At 52.6% G+C, this 15,054-nt stretch overlaps 1 protein-coding gene across 2 annotated transcripts in view; it reads left to right on the top strand.

Annotated features, from left to right (window-relative positions):
* Positions 1 to 15,054, top strand: part of Man1c1 (mannosidase, alpha, class 1C, member 1) — a 139,899-nt gene that overhangs the window by 99,288 nt on the left and 25,557 nt on the right. For both annotated transcript variants that reach the window (XM_063288064.1, NM_001108687.1), the window contains exons 3-4: positions 7,593 to 7,708; positions 9,527 to 9,607. In XM_063288064.1, coding sequence (XP_063144134.1) covers positions 7,593 to 7,708; positions 9,527 to 9,607 — 197 coding nt within the window. The remainder of the gene's footprint in view (positions 1 to 7,592; positions 7,709 to 9,526; positions 9,608 to 15,054) is intronic.

The raw sequence follows: 15,054 nt of genomic DNA, 5'->3' as shown, positions 1-15,054 counted from the left end.
AGCGCTGCCCAGAAGAAAGTGCCTGCAGGCTCCTGGACAGATTTCGGTAGCCCTCATTCTGTGGGCTCTCTAACCCCCAGGGCAGCTTAAGTGGCCGTACCATTGTTCCTGTTACACAGATGGTGAAACTGAGGCAGCACGTGAATACTGGAGTCAAGCTCACTAGGGTCTCCAGAGTTCTGCCTGGTCTCTGTGGCTGAAAGGACTACCTCAGGCACTGAGCTCTGTACCAGCCCCTCACCCCCCACCCCAACTACTTCTGCTATCTCCACGTGTATCTTGGTGGGGGAGGGGGGTAAACGGGGCCTCTCTGATTGAAGTCTAGGAAGGATTCATCTGGTTATCAGATCCACACATCTGTGCTGCTTGGCTCTGGCCCATGGAGTAAGAGAGAATGCATAGTAATCAATACATAGCCCTGTGCGGCCACAGCGTATGCCAGACAGGGTCTGTAACTGCCCTGGGATGGGGAGACCCAGGCGTTACAGGCAGATGGAGGCTGTCCTAGCAGGATAGAGAGACAGCGGGCTGACTACACCTAGATCTGCAGGAGGTGAGAGGCCTTAAAGCTTGTTATTCCTGCCAACGCACACTCGTGCACACACGCACACACGCATACACTTACACCCAACCCTAAGTGACTATTGGCCACACCTCAGACTCTGGTCGTAGCTCAGCTGGGGTCTCCTCTGGGTCCACTCCAGAACCCTCTTCTTGCAGCAGCCCATCAGATCTGGTCCTAACTAGCTAGATTCCCCTTTCCTTAGCCCCATGGCCCTGTGCAGCCTGGGCCTGACCCCCTTATGTTCCTAGGATGTGGGATACACCTTGGAACCCTAGCAGAAGGCATCCCAGGCACAGAGACACAGGCTAATGATGCCCTGAGCAAACCCAAGGTCCTGCTGGCAGTCTGTGATTGGGACAGAACGTCACTGTCTGAGTGGGTAACAGAGGCACCACGCAGGGGCTACAAGGCCTAGACTTCATCTCTGCTCAGTGCATCGGGAGTTTGGTCCTGGAGAACAGAAGGAATGGGGCCTTTAAATAGGCCAATGGCGTGGGCAGACCAGACTAAGCAAGTGTTGTGTTTCTCAGCTTCCAGCGAGCATTCTGGATTCCGGGAATAGTTCCTAATAACGTTTTTTTTTCCCTCCCAGAATCTCCAAGAAGCTTTTGCCTAGAAACAGCCTCTGAGTGCAATTCGAGTGACCCAGGAAACAGCATCATAAACATTCCAGGAAAGAAAAAGGAAAAAAAAAGAAAAACCAAAACCCCAGACCACATAGGAACAGAGGCTCCTGTGTGGGTGGTGCGCACCTGTAATCCCAGCGCACAGGAAGCCAAGGCAGGAGGACCATGAGACCGGGCCAGCCTGGGCTACCTAGGGAAGGAAACAGAAGTCTTCTGAGCAACTGAGGGGCTTCCTCCTATGAGACAGTGGTTTTTGACAGTGTATGGTGTGCTTTGAGGTGTGGGCGAGGGTGGGGATGGGACAGGTACCACTTCGGCGGGGCTTCCTAGAAACTCATGTGGTAGAACTTCCCAGGTGCCTTTGCTGCTCCTGAACTTCAAGACTGCAACAGTTATTTGGTGAGGCCCTCGGACCTGTCAGGAATTCTTTTTTTTTTTTTTTTTTGGTTCTTTTTTTCGGAGCTGGGGACCGAACCCAGGGCCTTGCGCTTCCTAGGCAAGCGCTCTACCACTGAGCTAAATCCCCAGGCCCAGGAATTCTTAGAAGGCACCACATGGATGACTCTTCTCAGGCGCTCAGCTGGGTAGATCAGAGGCAGAGGTTCTCCATTCACGTGTCTGGAATCCATGCCAGTTGTTGGCCAGACCTCTGACGGGGCTGTCATTCAGGATAGATGCACACGGTGTCCTGGTGGCCATCTTGGGCTCCCCGACAATATGGCGTCTGTCCCTCCGAGAGGCGGGGGACCAGCCGCCAGTCAATTTCTTAAGGCTGGCCTAGAAACCAGAATATCCTCATATTCTTTATTCTGTGGGTCCGGCTCGTTACCTGTCCTGCCCAGGTGTTGGGGTAAAGCCATGGAAGGAGTGTCAGTGTCCCAGGAAGCCTCATTCCCATGGGCAAGCAGCGCCTTGGGCCCCATCGGTAAAAATCTAGTCTGCCACACACAGACAGCCCGCTCCCTGTGGCAGCTGAGAAAAGACGTATATGTTGTTTCACTGCAGATCAAGAGAAGTCTCTGCGGATTGTATCATTAAATTAAACACAGCCATTAGTGTGTGGCTCTGGGGAGGCACCGTAATAGGCTATGCCTTGGGTCATTTTTTTCCTTCTAAATGTTCTTCCCGGAGCTGGAGTTGCCCAGCCTGACCCATTTCTCTCTGTTAATATAGCATCACATAAAAGACATCATTATTATACAGCAGAGTTGGTGGGGACACAGACCAGGCAAATGGCTCTATAGGCAGTCCTGGCCCTGAGAGGCAGCGTTAGGGCCTGGGGTTCTCCCTCCTCTTGACAGGAAGCACTGTGTGAGGTGAGGTGATGCCAGTGGAGGCCAAAGGATGACCTTGAGTGTTGATCCTCTTTGGTGTCGTCCAGCTTGGTTTTTGAGACGTAGTCTGTCATTGGCCTGGAGTTCACTGATTAGGTTAGACTGACTCTCCACTGAGTACCAGGCATTCTCCTGGCATTATTCCACAAGAATATCGGGGTTGGGGGTGGGCAGGGAGTTTGTGAGAGAGAGAGAGAGAGAGAGAGTGTGTGTGTGTGTGTGTGTGTGTGTGTGTGTGTGTGTGTGTGTGTGTGTGTGTGTGTGGTGTTTTAGACAAGGTCTCACTCTGTAGCTCTGGTTACCCTGGAATTCACTATGTAGATCAGGCTGGCCTTGAACTCAGTGAGCAGCCTGCCTCTGCTTCCTGAGTGCTGGAACTAAGGCTGTAGGCCACCACTCCCAGCAAGAATAAAAGCTAACCCTAACCCCAACTCTCCCCAGCGCAGGGACTGTAAAAGCATCCCAATCCCGGCTTCTTCATTATGAACTTTGTTTGTTTGTTTGGTGTGTGTATGCTTGGAAGAAAACCAACAGGAATGGGGTCCTTGTGCCAAAGGTACCAGGGATTGCTTCTCAGAGAACACAGCAGAAGGTGTGGTTCCACGCACACAGGGCGATGGGAGTCAGCGAGGCGCAGAGGGCCATCAAGGTGGACCACAGGCCGCCAAACTCAGAGGGATGTGAGGAGGCCGCGGGAGTGGACACTGGGCCTTTAAGCAGAACGCTGGCCTTGAGGGCTGCTTGGAGACAAGACTACCGGGTCCAGAGGAAAGGGACAGAGAGATAGAGGAACCTTCTTTAACCTTTGAGCATTCATCGGAGGGAAAGATACAATGCGTGGGAGGAGAATGGCCCCGGAGAGTGTTGTGGGCATGCTCTGAGTGGGGACAGGTTCACCAGTGGGAAGCAGGCTACTAACCCACCACAGTGCAGAGCGATCTCACAAATCCATGAAGGCAAGGACAAGAGTGCCTTAACTGTACAGATACTGGGAAGCCATGGCAGGGTCCCAGATCCAGGGAGCTGCACCACCAGATCTGGTGCCAGGATGACAACACACATGAAAATGGAGGCGGTGCCAGGAACTGGTGCTTAGAGGTCAGGGGTCATGGTGGCCCATGCAGCAGATACTGGGGACCACCAAGAGCATCGCGCCCAGGGACAGTCAGGGGCAGGGGTCGGATGTTGGGGTATGGTGTACACACCCATGTTGGCATCCCCTCCCATCCCCTGCAGCCAGCGGTATTGTGATGCGAGACCTACAATCTCCCATGTGAGGTTTCTGGAGGCTTCGTTCCCTGAACAAGTCAGAACAGTTAGATGTCAGCATCCCTTCTCCCATGGGGAAGGACCAAGAGTGTCTCCCACACTTCGCAACCCTTCCCCGCTTCCTAGCCAGGCCACAGTTTCAAGATGGACAAAGGGGAAATCAGCAAACTGATTTACCAAACACTTAGTGTTCATCGAGCAGGGGCAGATGAACGTATGGCGGTGAGCGATGCTTGGGGACCAGAGATGGCTCTCCAGTGCTCCACCTGAGGGTCTTCCCCTCCATCCACAGACGACTTTGATGCTTGGAGTAGACATGCTGTTCGGTCATGCTGGGGTTGGAGCCAGTTCTCCTGCTTCCTGGGTCTCTGTTCTTTCTAGCATGTTCCACCGTCTCTTGCTCTGGTTATGTTATCCTACGTAAACTGAAGAACTCAGAACCAGGGCTGTGAGCATAGGCTCACCCTCAGCCCACTATGGCTGCAGCCCTGGGGAAGGTGCTGGCTGCTGTTTTGAGCCCTGTTGGATCTTTCGGCATACATAGGCCATGGCCTTGCTACTGGAAACTCTGTTCCCCGTGGAAATCGTCCCAGGAGGCACATAGGGTAGGACTGGGGATAAGGCTTTCTCTGTCATCCAGCATGGACTCCGGGGTAACCCTGAGCCCAAAAGGAAGGTTCCCAGTAAGTGCCTTGCTGGACCTCAGCCCGGCCAGGTGCAGGGAGAGGGGGTGGGGTGGAGACCAACCAAGCCGGGAAGTGGGAGCGTCAGACAGCCAGAGCAGGCCCTCACCAACAAACTCAGCCAGTGTCTCAGGTGTCTCAGACATCTGGAGGTGTCACGGAAACAGGTGGTCACAAGGAGCCGGGTTACTCTCCCTGCTGGGCCCCAAGACACAGAGGCCATTGAGGTAAACAGGTGGCCCAGGGCAAGATTCTGAAATCAGAGACTTTGCTGTGCCCTGGAGGGAAGGACTTAGCTTCCTCCCAGTCCTGTTTTGTAGCTGAGTGCCAGATGGGTGAACAGGGAGATCTCTCGGCTCAGAGTTGAGAAGCCACATTGGCAGGGGGAGCTTATCTCCCCTGGGCTGGGCAAGTCCTTGATAGGGCCTCATCTGTGAGATGAAAGGGTGACCCAGCAGGACCTCAGAGTCCCTCCAGGCTCTTAAAACATGCAACAGGGCCCCAGGTCACCGGGCCCTTCAGAATGGGGCCTGAGCTCCAGACCAACCCAAGCATACGCACTTCTTGGTGGGGTGGTGGTAAGTTGTCACTGGAACCTTGCTTGCCCTGACACCTCCTAGAAGGGAGGTGGCCAGGAAAGGAATGTCTAACTGGCTCTGTGGTCATAGGAGGGGCTGACTCACTTCATGCTGACATGCTCACTTCACTGACATGCTCACTTCAGCCCTAGTCCAAACACCCAGACACATGACAATGCCCTTCCTCTGTGGCTCTCTCCCTTCTGTAACATGCCCTTATCTGTTGGCCCTGCCCTTGCGGGGGCACAGTGGGGGCAGCTACTCTTCTGGGGGGTCATGCTGGGTCCTCTGTGCCCCTTGGATTTTTACATGAGTGAATTCAGCCATCCACAGTGGAAAATGTTTGGGGGGAAAGTGTATCCTGAACTTGATCTTCCTGTCTCTGGCTCCTAACACAATGTGACAAAGACTTATCTGACACCAAGTCTTGTAGCTCATCTGAGATGAACTAGAACACACAGGAGAACTGCCTATGTCCTCTGCAAGAAAAGTCCCATTTATGTATGGGACTTGAATATCTATAAATTGGCCCATCAGAGGAGAGCGTGAGTATCAGCCTCCCTAGAGGAATTATGGGTAAAAGTGCTTTGGACCCTAAAAGACATTGTTGCTGACTGTGACCCTAGTTGAGAGGTATGATGAGAGTCAACCTCCTCCTCCAGGAAGCTCTCCGGGTTGCTTGTCCCCTCCCCCTCCCCCCCCCAGTCCTCTCCATTCCAGGATCTGACAGTGCTCAACCAGCTGAGGCTTTCCTCAGTCCTCTCCTGCCTCCCTCACAGTGAGGTGATGGGGACAAATGATCCTAGGACCATCGTTGGGGTGGTGGGCGTAAGCAGGTAGCTCAGCGTGAACTCTGCCCTGGAATAAAAGGGAGCATGAGGACTTTTGGGTTGAGCATTCGTTTGGCTTCTTCGTCTGAACCGTTTTCCCTATTTCTTCTTGATGGAAATAAATCTCTATCGGTAAAAATAGCCCAGAAGACATAAACGGTCCTTTTGCCCCAGCCTCCAGAGATAAGCCCTGAGCCCCGCTGCCTCCAGCTCAGAGCCTAGAGGCCCCCTCTTCACGTCACAACAAAGAGCTTCTGCCACGTTGCCTTTGGAGCTTTGTTGTGCGTGAGAGACGGCACACGTGTGCATGCGCACACATGTGTAGAGCCCGGAGGACAGCCTCAGCTGTTGCTTTTCAACTGCTGGGTTTTTTTTTTTTTTTTTTAAATGACACAGGGTTTCATGGGCTGGCAGCCACCAGGCTCCAGGGATCAGCCTGTCTCTGCTCTCCCACCCTGGGGTTGCAGGCATCACCACCAGGACACTAACTGAGCTGTTGGCTATGTCTACTTAGCAATGTACTAGTACTAGATTCTCCCCTGGGGCTTCTGGCCTAGGCAGCCACAGGTTGTTGGCCCAGTGAATAGTACCAGGCATGAGTTCAGCCTTGTGGTGCAGGATTCAGATCCAAGCAGACAGTGGTTGGCTACTCCCACAACAGCAATGCCACTGTTACGCCACTGGGTCTATGTGGCCAGGCCAGTTGCTACTGTAGCTCACAGTGTCCGGAAGTGGATAAGATCGGCGATTCATTCTCTCCTCTGACAGCACCTTCCAGCACCGTGAAAGCTTCCCAGTATGGATGACGCTTCCAAGTCAGTACCAGCTTGATCTCACCATATTCTATAATTCAAGGATGTGGTGTCTTCAACAGTAGGATCTTACCATCAAGTTCCGGAGGGTAACCAATAGCAATAGCCTATACTTATTTGGGGGAGTCTAAAGGACCCCACTGACCAACATTTGAAAGGAGGTAATCCATGCCTGCCTTTTTTATTTGATAGACAGTGTCTGGCCTTAGAACTCATTATGTAGCTCAGGCTAGCCTCAGAACTCATTATGTAGCCCAGGTTGGCTTTGAGCTCCCAGCAACCCTCCTAAGTGCTTGAACTGCAGGCACGCACCACACAGCCTGACTTTTTGTTTTCTTTTGTTTTAACTTAAGTGATCCCAGGGTTATCTTCCAAGCACATAAAGACAGGTCTGTTTCACCTCTGTGGGTGGATGCTCCCATAGGTACTGTGATGACCCTATGCTGTGTTCTAGCCTGCTTTGCAGAATTTGGAGGATTTGGATACCCTCCCTGGGTTCACAGTCCTATATGGCTGTCTCCCTGCATGAGCGTACATGAGCACCTGTATTTTCCACAGGATAAAGCAGAAGGAAGGTTGAGTGAGCCGCAGGACTGGCTGTGCACTGGGAACTGTGCGTGCCACATTGGTCAGGGCTGTGTCACCTGCAACTGAGTTGCCGACCACAGAGTGACCGTGGTCTGGGAATGGGCCAGCACGGCCTCCATCCCCCTCCCACAAGGAGACAGGATGGTGGGTCCATTCTCACCTTCACTGGTGGGTACTAGAACCACCCTAGATGGTACCTTAAAGTTCTCCAGGCATTTGGGGACCCCGGGGAAGGGTGACTTGTCTAGTCAAGAATGGAAAGGATAAAATGGCCCCTGGATCACACTTTGAATTCTCTGTCCTACAGGCGGTCTCAGTGGGGCGACCATCATCGATTCTCTCGACACCCTCTACCTCATGGAGCTGAAAGAGGAGTTCCAGGAGGCCAAGGCCTGGGTGCAAGACAGTTTCCACCTGAACGTGGTGAGTCAGAAGACGCAGGGAGACAAGGGCCAGCCTTCCGCTCACAGACAATAGGCTTCTTACCTGAGAGCCAGGGCTGCAGTATAAATCCTCACAGAAAACCAGGCTCCAAGTGGGGATGTCTCCCAGCTGGTGTCCTCTGGTACAAGGGGACACAGCCAGGGGCCACCCTCCCCTCTGTGCTCAGCAAGTGGTAGGAGGGGAAGAGGCTTTGTTAGAGGTGAGAGGTGTGGAGAGCTGTGAAAGGCTTTCACCTCCCTCACCCTTAGCCTCCTCACAGTGAGAGGGGAATGACAGGCCTCAGCAGAGGACTGTGGAGAGCTTTTATGGCACCATAAAGTCAACACTAGGCTAAGTGGCTTCTCATCACCATTATAATTACTGGAGTCATCTTGAGGCCTTTGTAACTTGGTCTGTGAGGCCAAGGGGAGCCCTTTGTTCCTTTTCTGTTGATGAGAGAGGGGCAGAGGAGCATCTTCAGGGGTTCTCCTGGCTCCCTTGGACAGGCCCCAGCTCCCCCAGCAGAGGATAGATCTGCCCAGGGGACCAGGGAGCTGTGGACACTCAGGCAGGCTGGGGTAGATTGGTGCTTTCAGGAAAAGGAAAAAAAAAAGGTGGGGCCTGACCTCTTTGAGCCTTAGCTTCTTCATCTAGAGAATGGGGTGACATCATGGGGTGCTAGGAGGCTGAAAGGAAGTGAGATCTGCACACGCTTTGCTAGTGGAAAAATCCTCTCAGATTAACAGATAACAATGACTGCTGTCCATAGTGAAAGCTTGAGCCAAGCCAGGTAGTGGCGGTCCTGGGATCCCAGCTACTCTGGAGGCTGAGGCAGCCGGGGCACAAGTTCAAGGCTAGCCTGGACAACTTAGTGAGACTCTGTCTCAAAATAAAGAAAAAAGAAGGCTGGGGAGATAACTCCTTTGCCTAGACCCTCAGTCAACTCCCCAACCATCACACATGAAAATTTAAAATCCAATGCAGAGAGCCGCCAAGGAGAGCCCCTGGGGCAAAGGAGGCAGAAACAGGAGACTGTGTGAGACTGTGTGAGACCCCTGGCACAGCTTACTATGCGTGAGAAGCTCACTTCTTGCCCGTGAGAAGGCCTGCATGGTGTCACACTCGTTCTGTGCAGGAGGAAACCCAGGGGAAGGGAGAAATCTATCTTAAGTCACAAGGCCATGCACATGGCTAAAGTGGGGAATTTAGCCAGAGCGTGCCCTTGGCACGATGCCGCCACACCTGCTTTATACAGGGCAGTGGGGGGGAGGGGCACAGTCATGGAGAAGGGCAGTGTGAGTAGGCCCAGAGGCTGATGGCTCCTTCACAGGCATCGGCCCACAGCCTCCTGCTCTGCCCTGCCCTGCTCTGTCACCCCAGGGAAGGCTCACCTTCCTGCTAAGCCTCAGGAGCTTCTCAGGAGAGGGCGAGGGTGGCAGGCCAGACTAGAGAAGGCTTTGCTTCTCCTTGGGCTAAGCGTCTCCTGCAGCTTAGCACAGGTCCTGGGGCTCCTTGGAGCACAGCCAGGCGTAACTGCTCCAGTGGCCTCCGGCAAGGCTGGGGAAGGGAGCCAAAGCCCGTGTTTATTTGGAACGCTTAAATGCACAGTAGCAACTGCCAGGCAGGTGCCGGCCTCTCCCAGCCTCAGTGATGAAAACAGAGCTGTGGCCTGACCTGCTGGGGTACTCAGGGCAGGGTACAGGTGTGTACTGAGGGGAGCAGTGTGCCCCTTGTCCAAGGTCTGGCTGGCTGTGGAAGCTCACACATTACCTTACTGTCCTGTCCCTCCCCCGCCCCCCATCCTCCACGTTCTTGCAGAGTGGAGAAGCATCTTTGTTTGAAGTGAACATCCGGTATATCGGAGGACTGCTCTCGGCCTTCTACCTGACAGGAGAAGAGGTAAGTTGGTCCTCTGAGGCCCCAGGCTGGTCAGGTATTAGAAAAACTCTGGTCTTGCCTCTACTTTCCCAGTGGCTTCATGGGGGCAGGACGTCTGCCAGAGACCAATCAGGACCCCCACTGCCATGAGGGTTCCCCATTGCTCAGATCTGTGGCCCAGGTGAGCACACTTGGCTCCCAGAACAGCTGATGAGTTCTGTGAGGATGGACCCATGTCCATGCAGAACCAGACACATGCCCAGCACCAGCCACCCAATTCACAGATGTCAGGTCTCAGGACCCACAAGGCCAAACTGCCACTTCTCACTCCCAGGGACATTGGCTTTAAAAAAATAGTGTGTGGGTGTTTTCTTGTATGCATGTGTGTGAACTATATGTGTGTCTAGTGCCCACAGAAGCTAGAAGAAGGCATTGAATCCCCTGATTCAGTGTTACAGCTGTGAGCCTCCGTGTGTTAGGAATCGAACCTGGGTCCTCTGGAAGAGCAGCCAGTGCCCTTAACTGCTGAGTTACAGAGCCCGTTTTTCTATACTTCACAAACTCTTTCCTTCGCTCCCCTCCTGGGCAGAACTGCCTGTGCCCATTCTCAAGGGAGCAGTGGGGCAATGGAGCCGCCCTGCTGGCCATGACCTGTAACTGCAAGTCTTTGAGGACCAAGAAGTACCCAGGGTCACCTACTGATGGCCTTAAATAAGTCCCCTCTTATCACTTTCTTTCCAGTCATCGGATGGTCCTGTTACCTCTTTAAACCAAACAGCCCTTGTGACATGGAACAGGACAGAGAGTTTGGCCCAGGGCTGTCACCTCCAAAGGGCGTCTTCTCTCTGCCAGAGAATTCTGATTGTACTGAGATTGGGACAAACTGGAGCCTCCCTTGTCCCCTCGTGAGCTCTTGTCATAGCAGCCCGAGTATCGGGTGGCTGGGTTGGCAGTGTCCCCAGAATAGGTCATCCGTCAGACTGTTCCCTGGGATCCAGAGGGCCACTCTGCCCAGCTCTGCCAGGGCAGGAGCCAAGCAGGCAAAGCAAGCAAACTACAGAGAAATCCTGGCCTGCTCCATCACTCTGATCCAAGAAAGTCTTCCTCCCTCGGCTGTCATGGCTGAAGTCGAGGGCTTAGAGGCAGCAAGCCGCCACTATCTCTCCAGTCGCTCCGGGTTGCTCTCCATCAAACATAATCTCCTCAGCAGAGATTACCGCTTGTACCAATTTGTCCAAAAAAATTGTCGACGGGCACCCTCGGCTTCAAGCCACCCAGAGCTTGAATGTTATTTGAAAACCCCAGGACAGGAAAATGACAGAGCGAGCAGAGAGGGAAAAAGGCAAAGTCATTCATGTGCTTCAGAGGCTCCTGCCCAACCTCCCCTGGCTGGTGTGGTTGGAGGGATGGATGCAGGGAAGGGGAGGGGACATGCTTAGGACTAGCTAGTGGCTCCTGGGTGACAGCCACCCTGCCCTCGTTTGACTCTTCTCTGAAGTCCTCTGAGCCCTCGGCTCTCTGAGCAACCCTTACTTTGACTTCAGGACGTACATCTGTCAGGGGCCTGTGGACCAGGGCACTGGTGACTTGAGAAACAGTTCACAGCCAGGCGGTGGCGGTGTCCTTTAATCCCAGCACTCAGGATGCAAAGGCAGGTAGAGCTCTGAGTTAGAGGCCAGCTTGGTCTACTGGGCGAGTTCCAGGCCAGCCAGGGCTATACAGAGAAACACTGTCTCAAAAAAAGGAAGGAAGGAGGAAGGGAGGGAGGGAGGGAAGGAGGGAAGGAGGGAGGGAAGGAAGAAAAGAAAAGAGGAGGAGTTCATAAGACTCAGAGGGAAGCCCAAGCAACCAGCATGCTGAGTCTGTCTGCCCCTGCCCAGAGGCGTAGCACAACTCCATGGTCCCGGCTATCCCCATACTTCCTCCTTTCTCAATACCAGGTTTTTGAGTTCTGTGCATAGCTCTGTGGAAGCCAATGTCCCATCAGTGAAGGGAGGGCATCACCCACTTACAGATGATGAGACAGACTTGAAACTAACTGAGTCACTGAGGGCTGTACCAGGCCTCACACCCGTCCTCTGGCCTTCCAGCCTCTGTCTCCATCGTCAGTGTTTGCTACCAGAGCTCAGTCACTAAAGCTCAAACCATGCCCAGTAGCTGCCTGTTGGGGGCATTTCTTAACTTCCTACAAATGTGTGGGCCACGCCTGCTAGCTGCCACTTTCTTTGCTTCAGAGGGAGTGGCAGAAGAGGACCCTGTGGTTGATCACTCCTGCTGAGACTGACTCCCATCATGATGACTGGCAGAGGGGCAGAGAAACATCTTAATAGTTATAAGAGCACTGGATGCTCTTGCAGAGGACCTGAGTTCAATTCCTAGCGTCCACATGATGGCTCACCAACCTCTATGGCTCCAGTCCCAGGGCTTCTGATGCCCTCTTCTGGCTTTCCTGAGCCCTGCGTGTATATACTGTGTAGAGGTACACGCCGGCTCAATACCCTTACACATAAAATAGTAAAATGCTTTTTAAAGGTGATAGGCATAATCAGAGTTGTTCCTGGGGATGCTAGGACAACACTTCACAGTTTAGAAGCACGCTCACACGAAAGCTTCCTCTTTCTCAACTTCTAAAAGAGAAAGCTTCCTCTTTCTCAACTTCTCTGTGGCGCTATCATGGCACATCCCATCTTTCTACTGGGCAGATGGGGAAACCGAGGCTCGGAGACAGTACAGGGTTCAACGAAGGTCACACAAAAGGCAGAGAGGACGGGTGCTGGGCCCTCGCCCCCATGTGCTTTCTGCCCTGCAGGATGAAACTCTCACCTGTTTCCTTCCTGGGACTGTGACCACGAGGTCACTGAGGCCACATCCCTCTGAGGAGAGACACCTAACTGTCCTGGTGAAAGCCACAGAGCTCTGTAGCCTTGATTGAGCAAGTCACCCAGAGCTGAGCTGTCTCACCCTTAGTGAGGACCATCCCCGCAGGCTGTTGTGCAGACCGTGTAGACATAGCCTCTCCACTGCTCCATCCATGATGGCAGAGTGGACCCGTGTCTTTCTGCCATCTTCAGTTTCGTTCTAGAATTCACATGCTTTCCCAGTCCCTCCCCAGGGCCACTGGGACCTTCTGTGATAGCCAACAGCAAGGCCTCCTAAGGGTGGTGCACAGGAGGGACGTGGTATTCTGACAGAGAAGAGAAGGCCCTTTCAGTTAGCCGAGCCTCCTCAGAGTCTCAGGCAAACACAACCTGGGTGGGTTACATTCTCCACCAACAATCTCCTGGATGGGTAAAGCCATCCAAAGCCTGCCTGAGATCAAGGCTTCACACGTCCTTTCTGTCACTAAGCCAGTGGTTTCCCAGCCTGGCTGAGCACTGCAGCAAACCCACAGAGCCCACCCTGCAGCTCCAGGAGACAGGTGCCTTTGGGCTCTAGACCAGCTCCCTGGGGTCTACTTCCAGGTCTCACTGACAGGCACTGGACAGTGTCCTCTTGTCTGACCACTTGGCCAGCCCTGCCACTCCCCTTCTTCCCTGACAAGGCCACATGCACTCAGAGGCCTCAAACCCATTCAGAGTTGGGAAGGCCCTGACAGCTATCTCATGAGACTTGTGTTGTTTGCTTTATATTCTGTGACAGAAATGAGACCCAGGGCCCTGAGTACTTGGGACAGGAGCTTCATCCCCCAGGCCCTGGTTCAGCAGAGTTTTGTTCCTGGTAGCTTTGTTAGGAAGGTCAGAAAACTGAGCAGAGTGACAGACTGGGGACTTGCATCTCAGCTCTTAAATGACTTTTATGATCCTCTCTAGGTATCCATGGTGACTGGGCCCCGAACCCCTATGGATCTCAAAATCCAGGAACACTCAGGCCCTTACCTGAAATGGCACGCTATCGGAAGAGAGCCTGCCTCCCTCCTCTGAGTCCTTAGGAGCCGACAGCCAAGGCTGTGCTCCGGTCTGTCCGTTAGGAATAAGAATCCCAGTGCATGGCCAAAACAGATGTGATTTTTATCCCTCCTCCAGGGTGTGGTCCACACTGGCCTCTAATCTTTCTCTTCCTCAGGGCCAGGATTCCAGGTGGACTCCATCATGGTCAGCTTTTTTTTTTTTCTTTCTTTCTTTTTTTTTTTCGGAGCTGGGGACCGAACCCAGGACCTTGCGCTTGCTAGGCAAGTGCTCTACCACTGAGCTAAATCCCCAACCCCCATTGTCAGCTTTTTTAAAAAGCGTGTTTTCGGTCTTCAGTTTGCTGAAAGTTTGTGTGTGTGTGTGTGTGTGTGTGTGTGTGTGTGTGTGTGTGTGTGTGTGTGTATGTGCTTACTGTACTGGAAGCTTACTATTTAGGCTAGACTGCCCTGCTGAGAAGCTCCGCCTTTCTCTGCCCTGCCCAGTACTGGGGTTCTAAGAACCACAACCACACCTAACTTTTTTTTTCTTTAAGATTTGTTTATTTATTTTATGTATGTGTGTACACTGTCGCTATTTTCAGACACACCAGAAGAGGGCATCAGATCCCTTTACAGATGGTTGTGAGCCACCATGTGGTTGCTGGGAATTGAACTCAGGACCTCTGGAAGAGCAGTCAGTGCTGTTAACCGCTGAGCCATCTCTCCAGCCTCACACCTAACATTTTATCTGAGCTAAGGTCCTGAAGCTTGCAGAGGGAGTGCTCCAACCACTGAGCCATCCCTCCCCCTCCACCCCCCCCCAATCCTCTTGTCAAATTACACAGGCTGAACACAGTCATATATACCTGTAGTCCCAACTACTCAGAAAGCTGAGGCAGGATTACTTGAGTGTAGGTATTCAAAAGCAGCTTGGGCAGCACAGTGAGACCTTCACTTCAAAAAATAGAAATGATTGCATAAGGGACTGGAGAGATGGCTCAGCGGTTAAGAGCACTGACTGCTCTTCCAGAGGTCCTGAGTTCATTCCCAGCAACCACAGGGTGGCCCACAACCATCTGTAATGAGATCTGATGCCCTCTTCTGGTGTGTCTGAAGACAGCTACAGTGTACTCACATACAGAAAATAAAAAAAAAAAAAAAAAAAAAAAAAAAGACCAAAAAGAGGAAATAAGTACCATCCATGAGCTAACCTCTCTGAGAGGGCACGATTAGTGTTTTCATATATTTCCTTCTTTTTCAATGCATCCATATGTGGACAGACTATAGACTAAGTTGCAGTCTTCTGAAATACTTTGCGTATACTCTCCTCTACTGTGTCCTTTCAGTGGCTGCGTGACATTGTATCTCATGGAGGCCAGCACTGAGCCACTTCTGCATTGCCTGGCTCACCAGGAACTATTTTAGGCAATGCTAGAACAAACAGACACAATATAAACTCTTTCCAAACCCTCTTAATTATTTATGCCCTAAGAAGAAGTCGGGTTGGTTCGTCTTTCTTTTTTTTTACATCTGTCCATCTGTTTTTTGAGGGTGTAGGCACACTCAGGTGTGTCACAGTGTA

The sequence above is a fragment of the Rattus norvegicus genome, chromosome 5 (assembly GCF_036323735.1).
Source record: "Rattus norvegicus strain BN/NHsdMcwi chromosome 5, GRCr8, whole genome shotgun sequence".
NCBI classification, from domain to species: Eukaryota; Metazoa; Chordata; class Mammalia; order Rodentia; family Muridae; genus Rattus; species Rattus norvegicus.
The sequence above is the reverse complement of the archived record's forward strand: the minus strand, read 5'-3'. Positions and strand labels throughout refer to the sequence as shown.